Source organism: Thunnus albacares, chromosome 24 (assembly GCF_914725855.1).
Source record: "Thunnus albacares chromosome 24, fThuAlb1.1, whole genome shotgun sequence".
NCBI lineage: Eukaryota > Metazoa > Chordata > Actinopteri > Scombriformes > Scombridae > Thunnus > Thunnus albacares.
The window spans coordinates 378124-405893 of record NC_058129.1 but is presented as its reverse complement, the minus strand read 5'-3'; the positions used below and the strand labels follow the sequence as shown (position 1 = coordinate 405893).

The window sequence follows — 27770 nt, the reverse complement described above, 5'->3', positions numbered from 1 at the left end:
CAGGTGGTATAATCTCCCCTCCATATAAGACCGCCTAATATGTGACCAATATTTCACTCTCAGGTCGTGTGATGACAGCTGAGCAAACTCCATCTGCTGATGAAACCGAAGATGAGATTGAAAGCTCTGGAAAATGCTAGCACATGAAGTTCAGACAAGTACAGACAAGAAAGCAGACTGATAAAGGCCTAAAGTCCAATGTTTTTGTTGACCCATCCATCCACTCCACAGCCTCCTCCCTTCGCTGACTTTTTTGCTCTGTAATAATGTCACCTTAATTGCATGCCACCATAAGTAGCTATAGGGAATTTTTGGCAAAGAAACAAGTGTTGCTGAACAAATGGATCCACGGTGGAGAAGAAGATTATGTTGCAATAGTGGTTTCAATGAACATTTTGATCATTTCTTTTCTTCTCTAATTCTCAACACCAAAATCCATTGTAACAGTTGGGAGTAGAAGCTGACTACAGCTGCTGTCCTTCATGAAATAAAATTTAGATAAAGGGACGCTTAAACTTCTAATGAAAACTAATAAAAACTAATGAAATCCATACCCTGCTCCAGTATCTGTGAAACTGTATTGGTGGAACCTTACAAGACACAAGCGCAGACGCTAACCAGAACACCAAAAAGACGTTGATATTAAAACGCTGAAGTGATTAAACAGGCGGTCGGAAGGAAGTGAAAGAGAGCAGCAGAGAGGGAGGAGACGGAGGAGGAGAGATGAAAAAGAGGAGAGGAAATGAAAGGATCTTTATTGGAGCTCAGTCTTCCTGCTCCAGCTGATGGAGGAGGACAGGAGGAGGGAGACGCTGCAAAAAATTATGCTAAGATCTTACCCACAGAATGCACTGTAAAACTTTACAATTACTGTTTACTAAGATACAGATGGGTTACAACTGAAAGTTCAAACAAAAAACAAAATGTTGTTCCACTCTGAATGTGGTGCTTTGAATGGTGGTGAAGAATGCTGTCTACCATGACATCCTGTGACTGTGAAGACCATATGATTCACTGCATTTCTTGTGTTTCCCCACTAATTTGCTGCCCCTTTATAGTTTAAATACAGTTCAGCATCAATTCTCCTGAAACAAGAGATTTTATCTTGAAAAAAATAATATCCTTCTTATTATTGTCAACACTTACAGTACAGGGAACCAAAGCACATGATAAATGCATGATAAATATTACAATTATATGTTTAATTGACCATTAAAAAAACTTTGGGCCATAAGTACTTTTAACAGTTGAGCTAAACCCTAAAATATTAAATGTAATGTACATTTGTCATAATATGGAAAATTTATCAGATGAAAATATAATTATGAGGTTACATAGTATCATAATCTGTTTATTGCGACTCACATTGGCCTACTATATCCTGTGCTGGGGATGATCCTTTATATTATATGTTTGAAAGATCACAACAAAGCAAAGTGACTTAACCATTAAGTGTGTACTGAGTTATTACACTGATTTACTTCTCTCAAGACCTACATTTTATGATTTTATGGTTATAACCTTTAACATTTAAAAGACTGGCAATATTCTATATTTTTGTAATTGTCACCAAATCCCATGTGCAGTACCGAACCAACAATGAACTGATCTACTAACAAGTATTGTGTGTGTATCGATGCCTGATACATCTTATTCCTCTGAGCCGCACTGTTGCACTGGATGACATGTTCCTTCATTACCATGAACACACACACTGTATTTTATTTTGACTCAATCGCACACACACAGTCCAGCTGCCAATAGTTATTGAGCTATTTTTAAAGGTTACTTCTTCAGTAGGAACCAATAGGCTTTGTTGGTTTTGGTCTTTTCGTGCAATTTTTGGACAATAAGAAAAACATAAAATAATGCCAGATGTAACATATTTAGATTTGACCAATACTGAGCTGGTTACATTTAAATACAATTGTTTTTAGTTAAAAACATTTTGATCAGACCTCACATTTTATCATGACCATGATCTAAAGGCTGTTTAGATGTAATTTCAAACATACTTTTGACAAATTATCAGCATTAATCCATCCATAAATCTGATTCCTAATGTCCATATCAGTAAGATAATTTAATCATTGTGAATTCTATCATTTTCTTGCTCTTGCATTGAAATAAATTAAGTTCACTAAATAGTGCAATGAAACAAACTGACTGATGTAGGACTCCAAGATAAAACCACCAGCTGAGTGTTGACATTTTTTGCAGTGGGAGGTGCAGAGATCAAACAGCAGAGGCTGGCTGTGTGATGTGTGGCCAGATCGCCACATGGGAGCCACTGTGTGTGTGTAGGTGTGTATACTGCATGTGTGTGTGTGTGTGTGTGTGTGTGTGTGTGTGTAGTGAGGGAGGAAAAGACAGACAGACAAATAGACAGACAGACAGACGATGAAACCATGAAACCATAGAAGGTATTCTGTGCTTATTCCCAGGCTTCAAAATGAGAGCTAGAGATCACAGCTGGACAAATGACACACATGCACACACACACAAACACACACATGCACAGTGAGAGAGAGAGAGAGAGAGGGGGGGGGGGGGTGACCAACTTGTTGCACACACAGTTAAATAAACAGAAACATTACAACAAAACCAATAGAAAGAATGAAAGAGATATTTTATTGAGTCCTTATGAGGCCCTTTATTGGTGTGTATCCTCAGGACTGTGTGACTAAACATATATGGTCCCTGTGTGTGTGTGTGTGTGTGTGTGTGTATGTGTGTGTGTGTGTGTGTGTGTGTGTGTGTGTGTGTGTGTGTGTGTGTGTGTTACTTGTCCATGTGTGTGAGGCTCCAAAAGCGCTGAATCATAATGATCATAGCAGACAGCTCCTCAGTGAAACTCTGGTACTGTATAAAACCTTAGCTGTAACAGCAGGGGGTCATACACACATACACACACACATACACACCAAAATCTCCTTTCCAACTGTTCTTCTTTCTGTGAGGTTATTGGTAGGAATGAAAGCTCTCCTCAAAAGACTTGCATTTATCTACAGGTATAATGCGCATATGCAGATGACCATGAAATATGCTGAGGATATTCATGATTCCCAATTATTTTAATGATTGTGGTAACCCATGAACTTTCCTCAAGCACTGCCTTGAGGCCAGAATGTCTATTTGTACACAAGAATGTAATTGCTATCATTAGTAGTTACTTTATAGATTAAAATGTGACATAAAACCACATATGATAAGCTCATAACTTACCAACCTTTTTGACTAGTAGCCCCTTACAAAAAGGCAGAGTCTGGTTGGGTCTCCTGGCCACATTTCAGATGTCTATGAGTTTCATACATGGTTTCATTTAAATAAAATGTCTGGAGGGGATCTTTAAGTTTTGAATGCAGGACTTTTACTTGTAATAGAGTACTTTAAGTACACTACACAGGTAGTGTACTGTGTTTTTTTTCAGAGCTTTTTCACTGAAAACAGCTGTCTGCTGCTGCTGGGAAACTAAATTGAGGAGAACAGTGAGTAAAGTTGAGGGTTGTAAAACCAAAACAATGAACTGAAAGATCTCTGTTGAGCTGAGGGGAACTGCAGAATGGGTGATTAATTAATTCTTTGTTGCCACTACAAGCATATGTTACATATTCACTTCCATCCATTGTCATTAAAATATTGATAATGTAGCTTTAATGATTTGATGATCTCTGTTGGTTTCAACATCAGAACAAAATTTTTAGCTCTATTACTGTTGCTCATCATCATCATATTTATAAGAAACATCACAGCCACTAGGGAGTCTTACTGGTTTATGTATAGATTTTTAGTATTGTTTATGTTTTCCTTACTTGCCTTAAAATATATTTTTCAGGATACTTAGATGAACGTAGCAAAGGAAATTCCTTTAAAGCAGTGCAGTCAGATATTCTGTCTAAAAACATTCAGAGAATCAATAAACAAATCTGAATCAAGCATAACACTGTTTTCAGAGCTTCTCGTTTTTTACAGTGTGGTTTCCACTTCTGTCAAAACCACAGAAACCAGAACAAACCATTGGGAGACAGATGTAAAATATATACAATATGTTTCCTAACCTTTGACACAGTTGGAACACTTGTTGACAAAAGGATGAAAATGTGACATGTTTTTCAGACTGGTCAGCTCTGCTCTGCAGTGTGAGCAGTGAGCAACTGAGAAATAGTTGTCCTACTGAGTAAACTGAAGGGAGGAGGAGGAGGAGGAGGGGTTTCTGGTAAAACATCACTATTAATTTCTCTTCCCAAATTCAGCAGCATGCTGGAAAAACACATTTCTATCTTCTTGAAAACAAGACTCACAGCAGGATTACTAGTACATTTGACTCATTTCAGTTTTTGAAGCGCAGGTTGGATTGCTTAGGGTTAGAATTTAGGGAATTTAGCGTTCATAGAGATGAATATTTGTAATGAAATACATGTTTTTCAGCCCATTATCTCCAGGAAATATGTTTATATTAGACTATTGTGCACCTCCTGATTTTCTTAGTTGTGTGTTTTTTATGTAGAGAGGTGGAAAAATGTTGGCCTTGAATCTGTAGATTTGCAAAATCATCTAAAATATCTGCATTCTTGTCAGCTGATAGAGTTGTGTATTTCTGTTTTACAAGCCAAAGGGCATTTTACTCAAAATTGTGGCTAATGACATCACATAAGAAAAAAAATGTTTGTGGGTCTGAATGGAGAGGAGTGAGGCACTTCAGATGGTCTCTCCTCAAAGACATTTACTCACACAAAAACTGAAGAAATAGTTGCATGAAGTATGAAAAAAGAGAGCTAGAGACAGAAGTTCAAAGCCTGCCGACTTTCTATCTTCCTCACCACTGTCCCAAGTGAGCGTGATTGTTGGATTGTTGGTTTCAGACACAGTCCTGCCGGTTTCAACGTCAGAAACTGGCCTACTGGGGATTTTCAGGTTTGTCACATACTACTTTCTACTTTTGGTCAGAATCAATATGTCAGTAGTAGATATTATGCCATTTTGTAAACAACGAAGATCTTGCCTTAAAACATACAACTCTTCCAGTTCAAGTTCAATGAAATCCTGTATTGTGCAGCAGTCATATGCAGAAGGTTGCAGGATGCCACTGTTCAACATTGTAACTGTGAGACTTAACTTAGTCTGATTTTCTCTCTCATCCATATAGATAGGTGCTGTTGACACCAGAGCCACGGGAGCTTCAAACCAAAGGTCCACACCTTGCTCAAGCAATGTTAAGAATTTATTTGTGAAAAAAGAGCGGAAAATCAAGGTCTGTGTGCTACATTTGCATTCAGTTTATATTATTATATAATAATCTTTGGTATGTCTGGAAAAACAAAACTGGTTCTAATTAGGGATAACTGTTAACTGATTAATTGACTAGACACCTGCTGGCAAGGATAGAGATGCTCTTGGCCACCGTGATATCTATCTATGATGCATATTCACTGTTTTTTTTAAACAAATCCTACTTTTTCCTCAATATTAAGTATATATGTCTTATAAAATTTACAGGGAATTGAAGACAGCTATGGTGTACAGATGCATATTGCAAAAAGGCCAAACATGGAAATGGAGAGGACATTCGCTGCGAGAGTCTGCTTCATTCAAAGCCACTCCACCAGAGACATTCTTCAGGACTTCCCAGCTTTACAGCATATCAGCATTGTGAGTTCAAACCCTGATTGGAGTTAATGTACAAAAGTTTTACTTTTAATAAGTTACTCTTAAGTTACTCTTCCAGACAAATTTGTAATGTACACAAAACATTCATCTTTTAGATTTCCTCTAAAATTGAGCACATCTATAAAGATGATGTGGACAGGAGGTTGCTTGAAGGCAGACAGAACTGTTGCAGAGGCCAACAGGAGGAACCTGGGCAAGGAGATTCTACTCCAGTACCAGAGGGCACTCAGTCTGGAATGTGAGGAGACACACAAAGGTATTTAGAACTTTATTTGATGTTCTTCAAATAAATTATGACATCATTGCTATAAAAATTGATCCAAGTTTGCCCCCCCTCCCCCCCGAAATGAAAATCATACAACATCATAACCTTTGGAAAACTGCATTCTAAAACTGGTGCTTGAACACTTAGATAGCTTTCTCCCTTAAAAAAGTTTGGAGTGTCTACATTTTACTATATCAAAAGGGACTCCTGAAGCCGACAGAGTGAGAGCATGTGCAGGGGAGGGGGGCTGTGTGTGCACAGCAATGTTTGACACTGCGTCAGAGACTCCTCCTGGCTCTAACTGGTTGCTTTCATTTGGGCACAGTGGATTCTTGCAAATGGCATTAGGAGCACTAATAGGAGCCGGAGGAACCTGATTTTTTTCCTGTCCTTCTGTCAGAACAGTGTCAGTTTCAGCAAATATGACATGAAATTATTTTCATAAAAGTTACCAGCTGAACCTTTAACTGCAAAATAATGTCATTGTTCAGAACCTCTAATCTATCTATCTAATTAATGCCTTATTAACTTACACATGATTAATATGAAATAGAAACATTTAAGCTGCCACTGCAGACAGTTAAATAAAACGGAGTGCTGGAATACCACATTGTAAATATCATATATTCATGACAGACACTGTATTTGTTATGTGCTTTCCATAGGTGACGAAGGCTCCTACACCTGCGCTGCTGGTGAGTGGGAACCCCTTCAGTGCTGAATGTGAAATTTCTCTTCACATGGATAGAGTTGACATTGCAAAGCCAGATGACATCTCATTGGGAGTTGGTGCCCTACTGGGGATCTATTTCATCTTTGGAGTTATATATGCACAGAACATAAAGAACACTCTAATTTTTATGTAGTGCATGATTGGTATAAAGTCAAATAATAAAGTTCCAACAGGGGTCATTAAAATGGCAAATGTCTTGTCCTGTGTCAAGTGAGAAATGAACCAAAATTAAATGAAGCAAGCAAAGTTATTTATATAGCACCTTTCAAAGACACCCTTCACAAAGTGCTTCACAGTCAAAAAAAATAAAATTAAATACAATCAAAATAAATCCAAGGACATTAAGCTTATTGGGAGACTATTCCAGAGCTTAGGGGCTGCTGACTGGAATGCATGATCTCCTGAGTCTTGAAATGTATATGAGGTACACTTAGAGAACCCTGGTTGGAGGACCTAAAAGCTTGGTCCATGGTGTAGGGGTGCAGAAGGTCCGTAATATACTGTGGAGCCTGGCCATGCCGGGCTCTATAAGCGAGCACCAAAATTTTAAAATGAATTCTAAAATGAACTGGAAGCCAGTGCCTTGAAGTTAAAATAGGAATAATATGTGGCCATCTGTTGGATCATGTTAAGAGCCTAGCAGCAGCATTTTGAGCAGTTTGTTTGGTCTATGGAAGATTTATTAAGACAAGTAAAAAGAGAATTACAGTAGATTATCAGGACCAAAAATCAGGACCTCAGTTTTATCTGCATTTAACTGCAGAAAATTATTTGCCATCAAATGTCTGATTGCGTTTAAACAGTTGTTGAGAGAGTTTGTCAGTCTCATTAGGTTTAAATGACAGTACAACTGGATGTCATCAGATGTTCTTGAAACTGCTGATAATCTGTCCCAGTGGCAGCATGTATATGGAGAAAAAAATGGGTCCCAAGACCGATCCCTGGGGGACACCACCTGGGAGTCTGACAAAGACCTATTTGTGAGATAGGGGGAGAACCACTCAAAAGCAGTCCCAGAAATTTCCACCAGGTGATTTAGCCTGTGGATTAGAATGTGGTGGTCCACAGTATCAAACACTGCACTAAGATCCAATAAAACTAAAACAGAACAATTCCCGGCATCCGCGTCCATTAAAATATACAGTTTACGGAAACCAGATTGAAATTTATCAAACACCCTGTGCAATTCCAGTGTATGAACAAGTTGCCTCTCAACAGCCTTTTCTAAAATTTTGGAAAAGAAAGGAAGTTTTGAGATGGGCCTGTAGTTCTCTGGCAGGGAGGGGTCTAGGTTTGATTTCTTCAACAAAGGCTGAACAATAGCCTGCTTAAAGTAGCTGGGGATACACCCTGATCAAGTTTGTTAAAATCCTTTTTGCTCAGACTGCTGACTACACAGGGAGGATCTCCAGAGCATCTGGCCACTGGCTCTTTCAACATCTTTATCTTTCAACGGGCAGAGGAGGTCATTCCCCAAGATGATGGCCGTTGACTTGGCTAAAAACAAAACCTGGCTAAGCTAGCCAGGCAGTCGAGAGTCAGCAGTCGGGTCAGTAGTTAAAAATCGAGGCATCTAATGATTAAAACCTTTATACTGGTTTAAAACATGTACATAAAACGACATGGTTCCAAAAAGTGTATCATAAAATTCAGGCTTAACACACAAATTCAGGCTTGTGCTTTATGTTGTGCTCTGGTGTGGGTTTCTCCTTTTCTCATCCCTCTCTCATCTGACCTGCTATGTATGCAATTGTAATACTATTTTTTAAATTTTTACAGCATTAATAATGTAAAAGGTTTATGAATTATTAACCTAAACATTAGGAATCTTTTCCCAAAAATTGACCTTCTGAGAGCTTGGGTTTGTCATTATAAACCTAATGTTATCACTCTTTACGAAACTTGGCTAAACAGTCGTATTTCTTGACAATGAAATCTGAATTGAAGATTATGTTTTGTTTAGAATAGATAGGGGCAGTAGAGGGGGAGGCTTGGCAACATACTGTTTGTCACTTCTAGATTTAACTCAACTTACTACTGAACCTACCAGAGTTACTGAAACATCATCTCCTCTGTTAGATTTGATATTTGTTTCTGACCCTTTAAGGATTATTAAATCAGGGGTGCTTTCTGATTGTTTTAGTGACCATTCTGTTATTTTCTGTGTTTGGAAGATTAAAATCCCTCGTCTTCCTCCAAGATACATAGGTATGAGGCAAACATAAACTTTGATCATTTTATTCAGGTTGTCACTGCAATAGACTGGGATAGTTTCAGTTGATACCTTATGTTAAAGACATATGGAATTTTCTTTTGAGTAAATTTATTAAAGTTGTTGATAAAAATGCCTAAAAAACATTGAAAGTTGAAGGTAGACATTTACCATGGATTAGCTCAGATATGAGTCTTTTTAAACTCAGAGATAAAGTTTGGGTAAAACAACTAGGCATCCACCTGACTGGGAAGCATACAAACACTTACGAGATTTCGGTAAAACTAAAACCAGTCCAACTATTATAGAAATAGTCTTTCTCAAGATTTTTGTAACCCTAAAAAATTATGGAACAGGATGAAAAGCATCCTTAGTCCTAGTAAAATCTCTGTTGTACAGATCTGTGTTAATGATGAAGTCGTCCATGACCCTGCTATTATCTCAAAAGTTTTCAATTATCATGTTTCCTCTGTTTGTAGTTCTTACTCTTTTGTTTCATCTTATGTAAAGCCTCATATTAGCAACTCAACTACCAGTGGCTCATTTTCCTTTAAAAAAAGAGCAAACCCTGCTCTTTCCCTAACCCTAACCAAGTGGTTCTTGTGCCTAAACCTAACCAGACTTTAACCAAAGTGTTGTCACACCATAAAATTGTAACCGTTTTGGTGACATATTAGAAAATGCTCCTATTGGTCATTCTGGTACAATGACCTATGTGGTTGTATGAGGATGTGTTGGAGGAATGATTACAGCAAGGAAAACGTCTTGTGTAACATTGTAAGTTCTAAGTATTCATATGGACACCTGACAGTTCTTTTAAGACACACTGGGAAAATTGTGAACCTGTCCTTTTACAACTAGTTTTTCGACACAAAAGCAGGCAGGAGACAGGTGAAAAAGAAGCTGGAGGAAAAGGTTGCCAAGCTGACACAATTAAAAAAAATTTAAAAAAAAACGTTTTTAAAAATAGTCCTACCGATGAACACTCCTGTTACTGTAGCATGGAAGTATGCACTACCAGTTTTATAAATCTGACAGTATGTTTTAATCATGATGCACCATGGAATCAGAGTTGGTGGAGAGTCCGCTTAGATCCATTTTGGATCTGCAGCAACACAGTACCTTACCTAAGACAGAATGAATAGAATTTTGATGCAGTCTGACGCAGATCTTGGTTTGTCTCTAGGTTACCACGAAAAAACTCTTGTCTTGTCCACATCTATTTCCTTAGTTCTGTAATCGGCAGGAGCCTCCTGTTCCTCCTTCTTCTCTTCACTTCTCTTCTCCCTCCTTTCTTTCTCTTTTTTTTCTCATCTCCTCTTTCCTTTTCTCATCTCTTACATCCTTCTTTTTTTACTGTTCTCTCATGTTTGCTCCTCCTCCCCCTTTCCTGTTACTAGACTACTAAAATAACGATTTCCGTTTCTCTCCTCTTGCTCATTTTTCTTTTCATGCAGAGGCAAACACACACACACACACACACACACACACACACACTTGAAGTCCAGGCATTCCTCTCTTGTGGTTATTTATTGTAAAATTCTGCTGGGTTTGTGGCTTTGGTAAGTGTGTAAGAGTGTGTGTGCAGGAGACGGAGAGAGATGGCGTGTGCGGTTTACCAGCATGGCTAACCAATATACTGTTAATGCAATACTGGATGACACACACACATACACACACACACACAAACACACACGCACAGAGATTCTAGTTTTAATTACTTATTTATTTTAATTTCTACATCCCAAATTATATGGAGACAAATATTTGCAGTGAACATCTACAAATGATTTTACATAATGAAAAACAAAAACTCAGTTCCTATGCTCTGTGTGTGTGTGTGTGTGTGTGTGTGTGTGTGTGTGTGTGTGTGTGTGTGTTTGTGTGTGTGTGTGTGTGTGTTTGTGTGTGTGTGTGTGTGTTTGTGTATCTGTGTGTGTTTGTGTATCTGTGTGTGTGTCTGTATTGAATGAGTGGCTTTGTCTTTCTAACGGTCGTTCTGCCACACACATCCTCCTTGCTTCCTTCTTCCCTCACTATCTCTTCTTTCTGTTACAACTCAGACACACACACATGTGCACGCGTGCACACACACTCACACACACACACACACACACACACACAGCCAACCAACATTTTGAAAGAGTGAAACAACCTCTGTTAGTTAACAGGATTGAGTAAACTGTACTGTCTCGTCATTGTAATTGGCAAGACGCTGCACAAAACATATGTGGTCATATTTTACCCAGTGGAATACATGTTTATATTATACTATATTATATGATATTTATTATACTACATTTTTCTCACTGCTATCCTTCACCTCTTCTGCTCTGGGATGAAAGAGACAAAATCACAAAATTTCAGCATCAAATCTTAGTTATACAGTAATCTGCTGTCTGTGAGGTCTGATTGCATTGTGAAGTTCCCTGTTTTGGGAGTTCTGTTAAATCAAGTCAAGTCTATTTCATATTTATGTACAATGTATGTGTACAACTCTGGAGTCTGTCCCTGTATTGTGGCAACCAGTAGTTCAAAACTGAAACTTTTATAATTTTATATTTACAAATGTTAAACATATTGGTGGTTGCAGTGATGATTTTTTGTTATGTTTTGGTTCTTGTCAAAGAGTAATTTATTGGTGACATTGGCGACATGGCAGACATAATACAGTCTCTGTCAGTCATGTCACAGCTCATGTGAGATTTTCAGCACAATGCCAGAACTTATCATAACCAGTAATATCCCTTTAATATTCATTTATTTTTATTTTTATTTATTATAGCATGACATAACAACACAATACAACACAACATAACAATACAATACATTGGATGAAAACAGGAAACAAATTCAGACATGTTAACACACATTACAACACTGTCTGGAGTACAGTGTTTTGTTAACAAATTAATCCAGTGCATGATGGATAGTTTAGTTCTATGCAATATCGTCTTGTTGTGGAAATAGGTCTTGGCCACTGTAACACTTCCTACTCTCCATACTGACCCTGAAGGTATTTTCTTGGAATCTGTTTACACTGTAAGAAATGGGGGCCAGAATCCACAGCCCTCGTTCTGTGCAAATATGCATTCCAAAGTTCAGTTGAAGCTTAAATGAGGCTTCAGCAGCCTCAGTTAGCTAAATCAAGTTGATATGGTTCAAGTCAATCTCTAGTTGTTCTTGTCCTCTAGACCACCTCGACTTGCTCCTGCCTCGGTGCCTGACATGTGCATCTGTGTTTATTTGGTGTGTTGTGAAAGAAACAAGTGATGGAAAATGCATTCCAGAGATTTCCTTTAAGAGAACCTGAAAGGAGCGAGTCGTGGCTACTAGCTGTCAAAATGGCATAAATACACAGTGTATTTATGCAAAGCTCAGTAGAAGATGTCGCCAGCTGAGCTGACAACAGTTGACGGGGTGTAAGTGTGAATAAATACAGAGTATGTGTTTCACTCTGTAACATGTGAGTAAAAGGCCAGTTTTGGCAACAATCTACATACGACTACTAGAATGTATCACTCCACTGCAGCTTGACACGGAACATTCCAGGGAAGCAAAAAGAAGAAATTTCATTCTAAACAGGCTGTAACTTTGGAATATATCAACTCGATTTAGCTAAGTTAGGCTGATGAAGCATCATATTAGCATCTGCTGAACTTTGGAATGTACAGAACCAGGGCTGTGGATTAAGACCCCCATTTCTTACAGTGTAGTCTTGTCCTGAGAGAATAGCTTCAGAGTCAATATGGACAGTAGGAATTGTTACAGTGACCAAGACCCCTTTCTACATACATAATGGCACGTCAGTATTGTATTAAGATATGGATTTTGAGTGTTGTGTGATATGGAGTGAGGAGAGGTCATCCAGGAGTGAGATGGCTGGACAGGGAGGGGTGCTGAAGCAGAGGATCTGATAGCTGCTCATGACATCCAACCAGAATGACTGAACAGGTGAACAAAGCTAGAAAGTGGGAAAATAATCATCAGCCTGTGGACAGGGTGGACATTTATCATCATCAGAGAGTTTATAGTTGTTGTAGAGTTTGTAAGTTGTTATATGAGTTCTGTGAAGGATCTTATATTGTATTAAAGGACCAATGTATAGGATTTAGTGGCAATATGACAGGAAAGGACCCACTCCCTATGTAGATATAAAGGGCTCATTCTACAATAATGAAAATACAATTCTTATTTTCAGGTGGTTATACATTAATTAAAACATACTTATGAATATTATATTCCATTTCTGACAAGTTCATTCTGCTAGATGCCACTAAATTCTACACACTGGACTTAGTTGAGTTTTGGAGCTGCAAGTCATGGAGAATGTATAGTTTCATATATTGTGCCAGTTTATAATGACTTTGGTGTATGTTAAGATCTGATGTCCATTAAGATATGGGTAATGATTGAGAGTTTGTTCTGATTTGAAGAAAATGTGTATGTTTGTGATTCAGTTAATTCAGTTTAAGACATATACAGGATGTGTCATTGTGGAAATAATTTGTTAATTTTCTCCTTTCTCCTTTCAGCTGTATGTATTTAAAGTGGCTTTGGTCAGTTATGTTGTACTTTTGTTGCATGAGACATTATGATGGTTTGACTAGCTCAAACAAGTTTCACGTCTCTGCAAGTTAATTTAATTTTAAGCACGTTTTGAAGTTGAAGAAATGGAAACAAGTGACTCCCTGGAAAGTAAATGTTCAGCAGTGATGTCTAATAGACTGTACACAACTTTTTGGTGAATAAACTTAAACATGAAAAGACATGGGTATGATCCTTAACATATCACTTTAACATATTGTATTAGTAGTCCATGGCACATCAGTGGTTCTGGCTGGAAAAACTGAAATTATTTAATCTGACAAAAAACTAAGGAACAGCATGTGTGTGCCGCTGAATGTTCAAGTAGAATACAGGATCCCACAGTTTGAACTTTTCTTTAATCTTCGCTTTTTTGTGAAATATTGCATAATTTGAATTTTATTATTTAAAGGAAACTATGAGAGAAGATTAGAGGGGAAATGTCTCTTTGGTGGAACTGCTAACATCTCATTAACACCTGAAATGAGGAGAGGCCCCAGTAGACACTGCTTTTTTTTATAAGCGATCACAAGCCACAAAGATTCTGAACCACTAGTCTTTAACAATGCATTGTAGTATGTATGTACATTGTAACTGTATTATTATTATATATAAACTATAACATTTTGTAAAATTTGTAAATTTACTAGTCACTAGCTGCCCACTAGATACATGTAATTGAGTAAAAAGTAGAACATTTTCCTTTTGAAATGTAGTGAGGTAGAAGTATAAAAAAGAATACTGAAGTACAAAGACTTTAAAACACAGTACTTTCCACCACTGAGTATCCACCACTGAGTATCAGTAAATAGTAAGGATGGGTACTGAATCTTCACACCACAAACTTCTCATTAACTCATTAAGTCATATAAGTCATATTTGTATCAGTCATGCTAAAGCAAATAATTTAAGTTGCTGATGCTAAGTACTACCAAGCTGTAACACCACAAACACTGATGTGACATACAGTATATAGTATATCATGTTTTCACCAAAATATTGCTCATATGACAAGGCAAGGTCAATATTATTCTTTGTGACACTAGATCTTAAGGCAAGACATTAATACTTATGAATTATATCTGATGTCAAAGGTCTCCTTTTGTTTTGATTCAGATATAGGATTCCCAAAGAAAACTGATGAACTGATTAATTTAACATGCAATATTTAAAAATTTAAATGTCAATTATTGCTGAAACAATTCTCTAGTCTCTAGTCAATTGCCAGAAATTAATCAAGGAAAAATTGTAATTATTTGCTGGTTCATGTGTCTCTAATGTGAGGGTTTGCTGCTTTTGTTTGTTTTATTTAATTGAAAATGGAATATTTTGTGGTTTAGAATTGGTCAGACAAACAGGATATTCTCACCTCAGGCATTTTCACTATTTTCTGATATTTTGTAGATGAAACAATCAATCTACTGAAAAAAATATAATCAGTAAATGAATTGATAATGAAAATAATGATTAGTTGCAATCAAATTGCATCCTATATATCATTCCAGAGGCTGAGCACACCGAACAGACGAGTCCATTATCAGCCTGATATCTGACTCTACTGCTGCCCTGGATGGAAATCAGCTCCTTTATTGAACAAAGCACACTTGTGTTTTGACACTATGAGAAGTTATGATGTGAGAAAGCTGCTATATTAGTGTTGTGTGTGAATACACAAGTGCTCTTTGAATATGTGAATGTTTGAATGGGGGTACATGCTAAGAGTCAGCATCACCTCCTTTAAAATCAGCCAGAAGCAGACCTGTGGAGTTTCCTCTGTTAAGCTTTGCCGTCTCCTGATAACACACTCTCTTTCTGTCTCCCTGACACTAACACACACACACAAGCACACACAGCAGGTGTAGCCTCCAGATAACCAGAATCAGCTCTGGACAGACGCTGTTGGAGCTCCGTACGATGTGGCCAAGAAAGTCGAACAATGTCGACAAGTGGAAAGTGGCTGATGTAGCATTCAACGCCATGGGTTCAGATGTGGCGAGAGGCATAAATTAAAGAAAAAGAGTGACAGAAAAGCAGAAAAAACAACCTTCAAAGCAGTTTGATATATGAACTAGAGGAAGGGAACAATGCAAATTCAACACTTGGAAACACAGAAAAACAACTTTTAGTGGCTCTCGTATTCAGCCACATTTGAGATATATGGACTGGGAAAGGAGGAGAGGGAGGAGGAGGGATGGAGGTGAGATGAAGAGGGAGGATGGAGAGGAAGAAGGAAAGAGTAATATTGAGAAGAAAGAGGGAGGGAAGTGAAAAGATGGAAGAAGGGGAAGAAAAAGAATAGGGCATTCTTGAAAAAGAACGTTTGCTCTCACAGGAGCATGAAAAAGAGTTTGATAGGAATACATGAAATGAGTATTTGTGGAACTCATCATTATGAAACAGATTATAGGAATATTATTACTTTCTCCGGTTATGACAAATACAAAATTACACAGCCATTTCAGTTTCAGTGAAAAAATTAAGGTGTGAGGTATGGAAATGCTGTGAAGGTATAATAATGAAGAGACAGAGAGTTTGGCTGTCAACTCATTAACCTAATGATGCTTAACCTGTGTGAGTCCATAATTTCTTTTTAGAATCATCATTTGAAAAGATTTAGTCCTTATAAATGTTTAATTGTATACCTGCCTGTTGACAAATGACATATTTTTTTATGTTCAGTTGACCTGCTGTGAACTAATTTAAACTCTCAGTTACAGTAACTGAAAATTCATGATAACACTTTACATTAAATAAGTGGTTTATAACACACTATAATTTAGTTATAAGCAAATACAAGGAGCTGTTTATGTGTTTATTACTGTACAGTATTTGTCAAGACTAGTAAGTGTTTTACCTTATTGTCATTCATTATCTGTTTACCAGCCTCTGCATGTATACCTGACAAATTCATAAACACTTACATCTGTTTATAAGTACGTCATAAACCATTTAATTGATTAAATAGTGCTTAGAAATGTTAAATAGGGGGATTTATGTGAAGCATTACTGAATTAATTGATAGGAAGTGTGACAATTTAACAGAAATTAGTATCAAGTTATATGATCCTTTCAAAGAATTGGCTGATAAATTTATAGTTACATATCAGTTCCTTTCGCTATAACATTATAATGAATTGCTCCAAATCTAACCAAGTGCTTAAGAAGAAACCTTAGTTGCCACATGTGATTAAAAAGTTCTGGATTCGAAGGGGCTGCTGTTTCTGGTAAGCAAGTATTATTTCTGACTGTAAATTCCCATTTGGAATGTTTTTTTATGCTCTTTTTAATGTTCCTCAATACAGAAACCCAGGAGCCTCCTAGATAATGTAACACATGGTGTGATATATTATGCCCATCAGTTTTATTTATTTCAACTTCTTTTCTGAGGAATCGTGATCTTTCCATTCATTTTTGCATGGTGGACAGCTCTGAATACTACAATTACAATACCCATGAACTTTGGGCACATTTGCTATAAAGAAGAAACCAGTCAGACGTGTGAATCAGAGCAGTAGTGCATCTCAAATGCTTCATTTTTTCAGTTGTGAGCAAAACATGGTGCCATGGTTACTGAATTCATCCAATAATAACCCAGAATCTGAAAGTGAATCACTATAAACTGCAGATTGTAAAATCAGTTTTATAGAGAGGGTAATCTGTCACTTCTGCTTGACAGAATTTTAAGGACAGGGATTGGAAGTTTCTCTGAAATGTACCTTGGGAGTCGTATTCAACTCCTCATCTTACATTTTAGTATACACACGCTACCTCTGACTTTTTATCAAAGAACTAGATAGTTTCTAATACAGTTGATCATAATGATGATTCAGTTGGGAACATGTTCATTGGTATCCAAGCCACATTAGTTTTCCAACAAGACTGAGAGAAAGCCTGGAAACCTGAAATAACTGCTCTCACTTCACAAAACTCACTTCTCTTCACTTTGAAATACTGTAACAAATGTCCCTGTAAAATTACAGTAAAGTACTAGCAGCTGAAGTTGCCAGCTTTTTACTGTTTTTTTTTTACAGTCACTACCACAATTTACTTTAACAGCTAACTGTTGCTAAAATGATTACAGCATTCTGCTGTAGAATGTGAGGTTTACAGTTTGATACTGTAGTACTGCTAGGCTTGCAGTAACATACTGTATATTTACAGTCTTGCTATTGTAATCTACATGAACAGTTTTTTACTGTAAATGTTACAGTAAACAACTGAAAAGTTTCTTCTTATTCATATTAATGAAAACAATTATAAATTGCAGACATATACTGTAAATAACAATGTGTCTTCAATCTCAATGGTCCAGTAATGAGATCAGCTCAGTTTTACATTCAAAAACACATAACCCTTAACGTAGCACAAAAGAGGACGAGACAAGTGACAGCTTTATGGAAATGAACATTTATTCAGAAGCTTTCAAATATGCCAAGTATATTCATCATGCCCTTTCAAAGGGGTTCAATGTAAATTTGTTAGTTATAATATCCTGAGCTGCCAGCAAAATGAGTCTAAACAGCAACTGCTTTGCAAACTACTGTTTAAAAAAATATAAAAGCACAAATAAACAGATTGCAGGATAACACAATCTGTAATGCCTTCAAATGTCCTCTGTTATAATTTGCAGAAGGTTGACATCCAGGCTTCCAGGCTCACAGCTCACTGATTGAGAAAGAAACAATAATGAAAATCAAGCACAGAGTGAGAGAAAGAGAAATGAAACAACTGAATGGGAGAGAGAAACATTTTAAACAAGAAGGACATCTAACTTATCTTTATGAAGTGACATCAAGTTCTTCAGAAGAGTGGTGACAAGGATTTGCTGTGAGCTTGTTAATCCTCCTAGGCATTACTTTCCCTGGCTGTCATCTGTTCCCCTCTCAGAGTTAATCACAATGAAGTACCTGAAAACAACATGTAACAAATCACCTATTATGTCCCAGGTTTTAGTACAGCTTGGCAACAAATTACAGTATCTTTGCAGCAACCTAGCTACAGCTTAACACTTGGGTTGAGGTAAGATAACCGATATAACCACTCTGTCTTTTGGAGCTCAGCAGCAAACATATCTTAATCAACTTGGCTACATATTTAAATAAACTTAAATTGTTAACTTAGATAGTAGGCTATTGTTAATTATGAAATGCAAGTGGGATAAACAAGGTGTAGGTATAGACCAGGCCGGACTAAAATTAGCATTCACTGATAAGTAGTTCATAAGAAAACAATCATCCAAAAATAATCTTTAAACTAGACCTGCAAGCAGCAGTCATATGAAAATAATGTTTAAATATCGGTGATTCAAACCTCCAACTGAAGAACACTACCTGAAAATGCTCTCTTGTGCCTGTCAGGTGCTTGCTAGGATTATACCAATTTAATTTTAGCAAAAATTAAACATAGTCACTAATTGGGTAACCAGATGCACAAATGTAGTTCTATTTTCTCAGTAAGCTGTTACTGACCTTTTGGTTTGATTCCCCAAAGGAGGATGAACAATGATTATATGATCTTGATGGTTACATGTGGCTTCTGTCCCTCCATTACTGTGGCGGTGAAAATGAAAATACTGTATTTTACCATCAAATCTTACAGTAGCCTACTGTTAATGTCTGTTCTTAGTTTTATCTCCAAAAAGCATCAAAATTTACAGTATTTTACAATATTTAGAAAGAACAGTACCTTACTGTTAGAATTTGGCTGTATTTTTACAGCGATTTATTACAGTGAAATGTACAGGTGATACACCCACCTTAAACTTCTGTTTTTCATCTTACAAAACACACCTTTGTATTTATAACTCAAGGTAAATATGATTGTGCCTCCATGTAGTTCTGTGCTGTGTTGGTTAGCAGGACAGATGTGTGAGATCCGCCTATGAGTAGTTCTGATTGGACAGAATCTGCTCCATGAAGCAAACCACGCTTCTCATCAAAACATTTTCCACCTCCTCCAATGGCCGTTCCAAAATGTGCCATTCATGGCAACAAACACATTCTGTGTATTGCATAGTTTCGACACCCCCAGCTGCTGTTTGTTGGTGTAGCAGCAGTGTCCCCTCTTCTTGCCCTTTTCCTGTCTCGCCTTACTCACCTCGACACCATTCCTGTACTCTGGTTCAAATTGATCATCATGTGTCACTACTTTGCAGATTGACTTCCCCAACTACTTTTTGTTTGTTAAGTGGTATGCAGCCTTTCCAGCCCAGATCATCCAATGAGAACACTCATCTGAGTTTGATGTAAGGGATGGTGCGTTCATGTGTTGTTGTGTAGCTAAAACTGTTTTCAACTCTGAAGTCAGCAAATTAACTTTTATACACTATTCAGTGCAACTAGCTGTTTTTATGACGGATATCTGAACAATTATGTCTGAATCATCATCATGTCTGATAATGATTCATATTTCCTGTTGTTGCAGCTGAATGAGAAGCTCTGTCATCAGACCTTTACTTCCAACAGAGTGAAGACACCACTGGTTCACTTCTTAGGCCTTTAAACTGAGACTCTAACTCAGCCATGAATGTCAACATCACAAGTAAAAGTCAACAGTCTCATGAAAAACATTAGCTGAGAACCAACCCATTCAACTGTCTGTAGCTTCAGATAAACTGATGCTCATTTGAGCTTGTTCTGATAAACTGAAGCTCATTTAAACCAGAGCAGATAATCTCAACAACTACAGTAACTGCACACAGACACATCTAACTGATAAAGCTGCAGTGTGTGTCTGGCTGATTAGGTGCAAAACTAAGGACAGACTAACAGACACACAAACACACACATGCATGCACACATGCAGATGTGCATACATGTAGATGTAGATAAAGCAGCAGTGTGTGTTCAGTAGATTTCCAGTTACAGATGTGATGATTGGAGGAGAGCTAAGTGATGACATAACCACTCACCAACAACCAATAGGACTGCAGGAGATGAAAACCAATCACAACATTGATTCTCAACCGCTGATGGGTTAACCGCATGTGATCTGATCTGATCAGCTTATACTGGTTCAAATCCTTCCTGCTGTGGTTGTGGTTGTGTGCTCACATCTGAACGAGTTACACAAACTTTAGAGACAAGAAAATGGTGTTTTCTTTGTAGAGCAACTTATTCGTTCAGCTTGCTTCCAACAGGCCTGGGATTACATCACAAACCCACAAAATCTGTCCTACCTACTGTGGTTGCATTGGTTAGATCCCAGTGACTGACAGGAGGAAAAAGAAACTTTTTGTACATAAGCCTCCTGTGTCAAACTGAGGCTGCTGCGCACACAGCATGTAACCACAGCACACAGGCGGGAAACACGTGATTGGTGTCTCTGAACATGTTGGACACAACCAGTTACAGCACTGCAGGGTGCAGATACGAACACACACCAACTGGTTTTTGTCACTTAGCAGTTACCTTCGTCTTAATCCTCGTCTTACAGCAACCACCTTAAAGATTGTAACATTAAAGTCTCATTCTCAACTCATTTGTTCCATCTTCCATAGTTGTTGGTTTTATGTTGAATGTGCAATATTCTGGTGCTCAGAAAAACAGACAGGTGGTGCATCTACAGTTCTATGACTACTGAACAAACTTCACATGCTGATAAAGATTAAGTTGAGACTGTTTTGTCAACTATTCAAAAACTGCCACAGACAGTAAAAAACTGTTCAAAACAAATCTGTACTCCAAAGCTTGTAACACAGCCACATAGAACTCTCTATAATAGTCAATACAGTTGTAATGTAATATGCAGTCACACTGTTCTAGTAGAAACACATAGTTTATATAGTATAATATTGCTGATGCTGTATGCAACTTAAAATATATCCTAAGTCTGTGTAAATGCAGATGGGGATGTCAGAAAAGAGAACATGAATGAAAAAAGAAACCTTTTTTCTGCAAACTGTTAATTCTGCACCAAACATCAACAGGAAACACACATGTACACACTTACGTACATGCACACTGTGTCACAATTCTAGAGAATTTCCGCAGCAAAGATAACAACCTCTAGATTCATGCAACATCAGGTTACCAGAGCTGAATTCAGCAAAACCACTATTTTTAATGCTAATAATTCAACAGCCAAAAGGCCTCAGATTTTATCAATTTAAAGATAAACTCCTGAGAAAAGCATCTGGCTCTTTACCGTAGCTGCTAAATGCATCATCATGTTTATGAACTAGCTGCTAACTGTGTCAGGCCACTGTTTGGTGCTGAGCAGGTAGTGTACAGTGGGTATTTCCACTGAAAACAGCTGCCTGCTGTGATGGGAAAAAGGTTGATGAGAGCTGAGTTTGCAGGCCACTCAACCAAAACAATTACCTAAAAGATGCTAAAAATCTCTTTAGAGCTAAGGGAACTACAAAGCTGGTGATAATTTTCCTTTTCTCTTTAATTTTTTAATTTGAATCTTTTTCATTTTTGTCAGTCACTTCCATGGTGACATCTTTCACATTATTTGAGCCATTGTTACAATGGATACAGAAACATTGCTCTATGGAATCTATTGAAACATATAGAAAAGGAGCAATTAATGAGCACAAGTAACCAGTGAACACCTTGATTTAAATTCCTCTGCATCTAATTCCATAATCTACAAACTAAATGAACTTGTTCTACCTTGAGTGCAGCTGTGACATAAAAACAACACATCTGTATTAAAATTCAATGCAAATATTTCTCCTCTTCCCGACAGTAATATGTACTGAAGCTCACACTAATTCAATCTCAACCTTTCTCACTCAGTTTGGGATCCCATTGCAATGCATTCTGAGTGTATTTACACCTGCATTAACATGCGTTTTTCCTTATCCATTTAACGTATCCAGTTACAGACCAAATTTTAATGCCAGGTGTAAATGGGGTATATGTGTCAGACCTCACTAATAGGAGAAAATCCTAGCAGCCAGGTTCCAACATCTGATAGGAAGCTACTATCACATATGGGTATGTAGCAATCCAATATATACAGGGGTGGTGGGTCGATTTTTGTACCAGACACACTGTAAAAACTTCTTAAAAATTGTCTATAAGATGGATAAACATTCATGTCACAGCAGTCAGCGGTGGCTAAGTATTAAACTGGATGACTAATCATGAAATGATGTAGATCATTTGCTTAGAGACTTAGATTAGAGACAGCTAGTGCTGGGAAAATGAAGCAGACATGTATAGTCATTCATACAGCTGTTGGTTGATGTAGCAGGAAGGAATGCCTGCTACATTCCTCACTCTCCTCCCTCCTGTCATCCTCCCTGTGAGCTGGCAGGCTACTGTCTCACAGGCACAGCCGTGTGAGTTAAAAGTTGCTGGTTCAGGATATTCTCTCATGTCTCTAACTACAGTATGATATTGACAAGGACCTCCTGGACCTCCAACTGCCCTGTACCATTGTACCAGACAGTTCATATTACAGCTCCCGGTGTCAGAAAATATTGTTGTTGTACAGTGCAACTTCAGCTTTTATATGCATATAAATATAACCCCTCCCTGTGCTAATATCTAACCCATAGCTATAGGTCCTTATACTTAAATAACAACATCTTTTCAGTACTTTCGAAAATAGCAAATACAGTCCAAAAACAACTCAGATGAGGCATCTCTGACCTGTCAGTGGCATGGTTAAGTTATGTTTAAGAAACTAAACTACTACTTGGTTATGATCAGTTAAAAAGTATGGTCATAATTAAGAAAACAGTTTATTGCAAAAGACGTTGCTAGGAAATTGGATGTGAACAACATATTTTCCATGAAAGTCACATGCTTTGTACACCCCACCACAATGGTAGTGTCTACTATTGCCTTAATGCCTTAAACACCATTTGAATGATGTTAAAAGGGAAGGTGGTTGATAAAAGAGTAGCCATGCTATCATTAGAGATAGCCTCTTTATTTTGATGGTATTTAATACCCTAATCAGATAGCGATAGGGGAGAGATGACAGGAAATTTCTGGTCAATATTAGGATCATTTCAGTTCATGGTCGATGTTTTAACCCCCAAGCCATGGCCTTTTGGACAAATTACTGGTGTTTTGTGCTCAACAATGACCACCCCAGTCTACTATATATACAATCAGCTATATGAAAGTAGCCTTTGGCCTGGATAGAATGCTGACCTGCGGCTATCTATTATTACAACAGACCATTTGATGAACTAACAAGGTCTGGTCCATCTCTCTTTTTATATTGCAGGTGAACTGTATCTTAGGGTGTTTGCAAACCTATAGTTGGTTTGCTCTGGTCTGGTCTTTCTGTTTTGTGTTATCAGGGCTAGCAGCTAATTGTTAACAATCCAATTTCACAGCAACTCAAATCCCAAAATGCGAACCAGCTCTTGTTCAAATTTGAACCGAATTTCCCGAAAATCTACAAAATAAAGTATGAATTAATGTGTGTTTCCATCCACTACTGTTATGCGAATATTAGGAATTGATTAATCAAGATTTACAGTTAGTGGCACTAATTCTCCAGCTAGTGACATTAAATCATTGCAGAAGAAGAGGACACAATGAGATGACGTCATTAAAAAAGCAGCAGTCGAACCTCATGGAAAACCATGTGGAAAACGTGATGGGAAAATGACATTTCCATTCATGTATTAATCTGTGGAATGTTGTTGGTCTACACAGATCTGATGTTTTCTGCTGCCCCTGGTTCTCGTCTCTTCAGTGTAAGCTCAAGTGACATTTAAATCACATGCTTCATGTATGTCATGATTTATTGACTAGGTCTGTTTCCATTGCATTTTTACAAATTTTCTTTTATTGATACATCAGCTTTTCCACTTTAAGTCAAGCTTAAAAACTTTTTTGCAATATTTCGACTTATTTTCATATTTATGATGTTTCCAATCAGAAAATGTGCATAAAAACAGGTGATGGAAATGCACTCGCAGTTGCTAATTCAAAACTCAACAAAGTTCACAGCAAAGTTTATTCTAAACAACCCTAAATTTATCAAAATATGTTCCAAATACTTTTAACCAACCACAAGAACCAACAGAAACACCCAACAGAGCAGCTAAAATGATCCAGGGGCACATGAATACACACAAACATACACATGCACACACACACACACACACGCACACACACATACACACACACATATATATATAAATACACTTACCTCGTAAAAAAGCAGACTGATAGGACGACAACGACTCAAATATACTGTTGGAGGCCATGAAATGATTTTCTTCAGTTTTTCCCCTCTTGTCCTTTTTTTAAAATCTATGCATAAATAAAAAAATCAAAAACATACACACATACACACACACAGAGGCAATAAAATGTCAATAAGGGATCCTCCAGCAAGCTGAAACATCAATACTCATGGCCAATTCACAAACCACATCTATCTATTTGGGCGTGTGCATGTGTGTGTATGTGAAGGAATATATGTAGTGTATGTAACTCCTCATTGATTCTCACCAGTGTTAATGGTACACTAACACACCATACAGGGTTTCTCCAACATTAACAAACAACACACAAGATATTGGTGTGTCATTCCTCATTGAGGATGCAAGATCATTTCCTGTGTGTTCTCTCTGGGGATTTTTCTGTGACCTGAGGTGCAGTTTATAGGTTGTTAAATAATTTGGTCAGCTAATTATATAGTTGGTCATTGTTCTAAGCAATCAGAAACAATATGTTATGTTAGCTCTGTTTGCTACCTAATACATGTCCACTTTCCTTCTACTTCATTGACTTCATTGCATTTATTGTTGATATATGATAGGGAGTCTACACGAGTTGTTTCTGTGTCTGACTTCCTGCCCAGCTCGATCTGCTCTGTGTAGCTTGACGCGGTTTCAATCAAAAATAAAATGTCTGAAACATGCTACAGGATTGTTTAGACCAATACATCCATTCATTTAGAACACTGACATTTTAATTCTATTTAAGGAAATACCATCTTTTTTTGGATGATCTTGCTGGATTATTATTATTTTGAGTAGATTGCAGGGAGAGAGACAGATCGACTACTGGGTGAGCTAAATTAACTTTTTACGAGAGAGAGAGCGGTGCGCTGCCCTGTCAATTCATAAGCTTGTTTCAACAGAAATGGTCTATGTTTTCAAGGCAATATGGTGGCATTCAAGTCAGGCAGGAATTTTCAGCTCCATCTTGCCTAAATTGTCTTAAAAGGAAATTTGTTTGCAGCTATGAAATTAGACAGTGACTGCATCTACATTCTGAACCATACATACACACATTCTACACAGCTGGAAACTGACATGTTATTAAAGCCAACATAGAATGCTGGACAAAAGCCTAAATAAAAACACATGAAAAACCAAATCTGCTGCTGAGCAACCTCCGTATTGTGTCGTGCATGCGCAGGCTTAACAGGCCTAAACCAATGTAAAATGGCCTGTTAAGTGGGCCAGATATCACACATGATAGTAGCCTAATGAATGTTGTCTTTTATGTTTTTAGAAGGGGAAACTTTCTTTTAGTCTCTGTTTGTGTATATATATTTTTAATTTTAATAGTTAAAAATAAAAGATAAGAAAATTCTTTTCAGAATTTCAGATGGGCCAGTTGTACAAGTGGGCGGGCCCAAACCCGTTAGGCCCACCCACAGCGCCACACTTGTTTGCCACAAATGTTTCTTCTTTCTTAATTATGCACAATAGCCCCAGTGTCATTATAGCTTATATTTCTTTCCACAAAAGGGAGCAGAATTCTTTTAGTTCAGTTCTATTTGTTGTGGTGGCTCACATCTCAGCTCAATGAGTACTCTGTAAACCATGGGCCACCAGGCAAAGTTGAAGGAAAGTCTGTCAGAATTTCTGACAATGGCAGGTGGCGAGGGAGGAATGAATGACTGATGTAAAAATTAAGTGCATCATCACCACCATGGCCTCATTTGTTTACAGTGAGTATGTAAATGAATTAGGTGATTATTTAATGAAATGCAGGGAAGTTCAGCCTTGCTTTCCTTATTTAATGTAAAACTTTGTAATAAAAGCAAAATGAGCTCAAAAAATAGGATTACTAAAAAACAAAGTGTGGAGATTATGCTATTGTTGTGGTATTCTTACCCTGGCCAAGGTGTCCTGGTCCTGGCAGAGGTAGTCGACAAACGTCCCTGTGGTTTTTCCAGTCTGATGACTCAGATGCAAAATAATCCACAAAGCATTCTCTTTCTTTCTACCTTTCTTTATCCGTGGTATCTTTCTCTGTTTCTTGACTTGCTTACAGCTCTTTTCTGCTTCCGCTTCTTTCTCTCTGTTGCCATACGCATCTTCCTTTATCGCTCAACGCTCTTTATGATTCTCTCTCTCTCTTGTTTTGGTTTGTGATTCTCCAAATCTCCATGCTGACGACTTTTTGTCTTCAGAATTTACTCTCCTCCCGACAGTCAGTGTCACAGATGAGAGACTGTCTTTCTGTTGATATCACAAGCCACCTAGTTTGGTTTCTAATAATCTGGCATTGTGGCTTTGGAATATGCACGTGTGTGTGTGTGTGTGTGTAATCAAACTAACCACCTGCCACCCTCAGCCAACAGCTTTCACTGAGGAAGTAGCTGTGGTTAAAGAGAGTGAAATGGAGGGAGAGGGCGTTGTGGTGTGTGTTTTTGAGCATCCATATGTGCATTTGTGGTTTGTGTGTGTGTTTGTAGCAGGGGTTTAGAGAGAGTGGGTGAGTCACCTCTACTTCACCAAGCCACACTGCAGGTCAGACTGTTAGACCACGACGTCCACTAGTGTGTGTGTGTGTGTGTGTGTATGTGTGTGTGTGAGAGTGTGGGTAAGTTGAGGACAGGCGTTTGCCCACTGCTGATATTATTGTTAATGTATCACTACCAGATCAGTTCTACACAATGGTGGAAGAAGTACTACTTTACTGCAGTAAAAGTACCAATACAGCAATGTAACAAGTAAAAGCCCTGCATGAAAATCCTACTTAAGTAAAAGTACAAAAGTATTAGCAGCAAAATGTAGTTAAGTAGTATTTAAGTAAAAGTAGTGGTTTGGTAACCTGATGCACCAGATGGTTTATTACACAGAACCATCTGAGAAGTTGTCCTTGGAAACTGTTTGGAAAATGGCAGGTACTTTCAAAAAATACTTGGCAGGTGATTGGATGAACCATCTGTCTATCACCGTCTATCATAGGCTAACTTCTCGCTGTTGTCACACCTAAACCATGCCCGTAGCTGCCAGTAGTTCCTCATAGGACACTGATTGGTTCAAACCACTGTTGATTCGGCCACAAGCACATAAGTTGAAGCCTGACAAGATAGATTCTCATGTGATCTTGTGGTCTTGTGATCTTGCCAATCCAGCTGAT

At 37.7% G+C, this 27770-nt stretch overlaps 1 protein-coding gene across 1 annotated transcript in view; it reads right to left on the bottom strand.

Moving 5' to 3' along the window:
- runx1 (RUNX family transcription factor 1) overlaps positions 1-26935 on the bottom strand; it is an 82445-nt gene extending 55510 nt beyond the window's left edge. The window contains exons 1-2 of the mRNA XM_044345138.1: positions 26516-26935; positions 24592-24695 (exon numbers count right to left, since the gene is read on the bottom strand). Coding sequence (XP_044201073.1) covers positions 24592-24649 — 58 coding nt within the window. The 5' untranslated portion in view covers positions 24650-24695; positions 26516-26935. The remainder of the gene's footprint in view (positions 1-24591; positions 24696-26515) is intronic.
- Between the last annotated feature and the right edge of the window lie 835 nt (positions 26936-27770).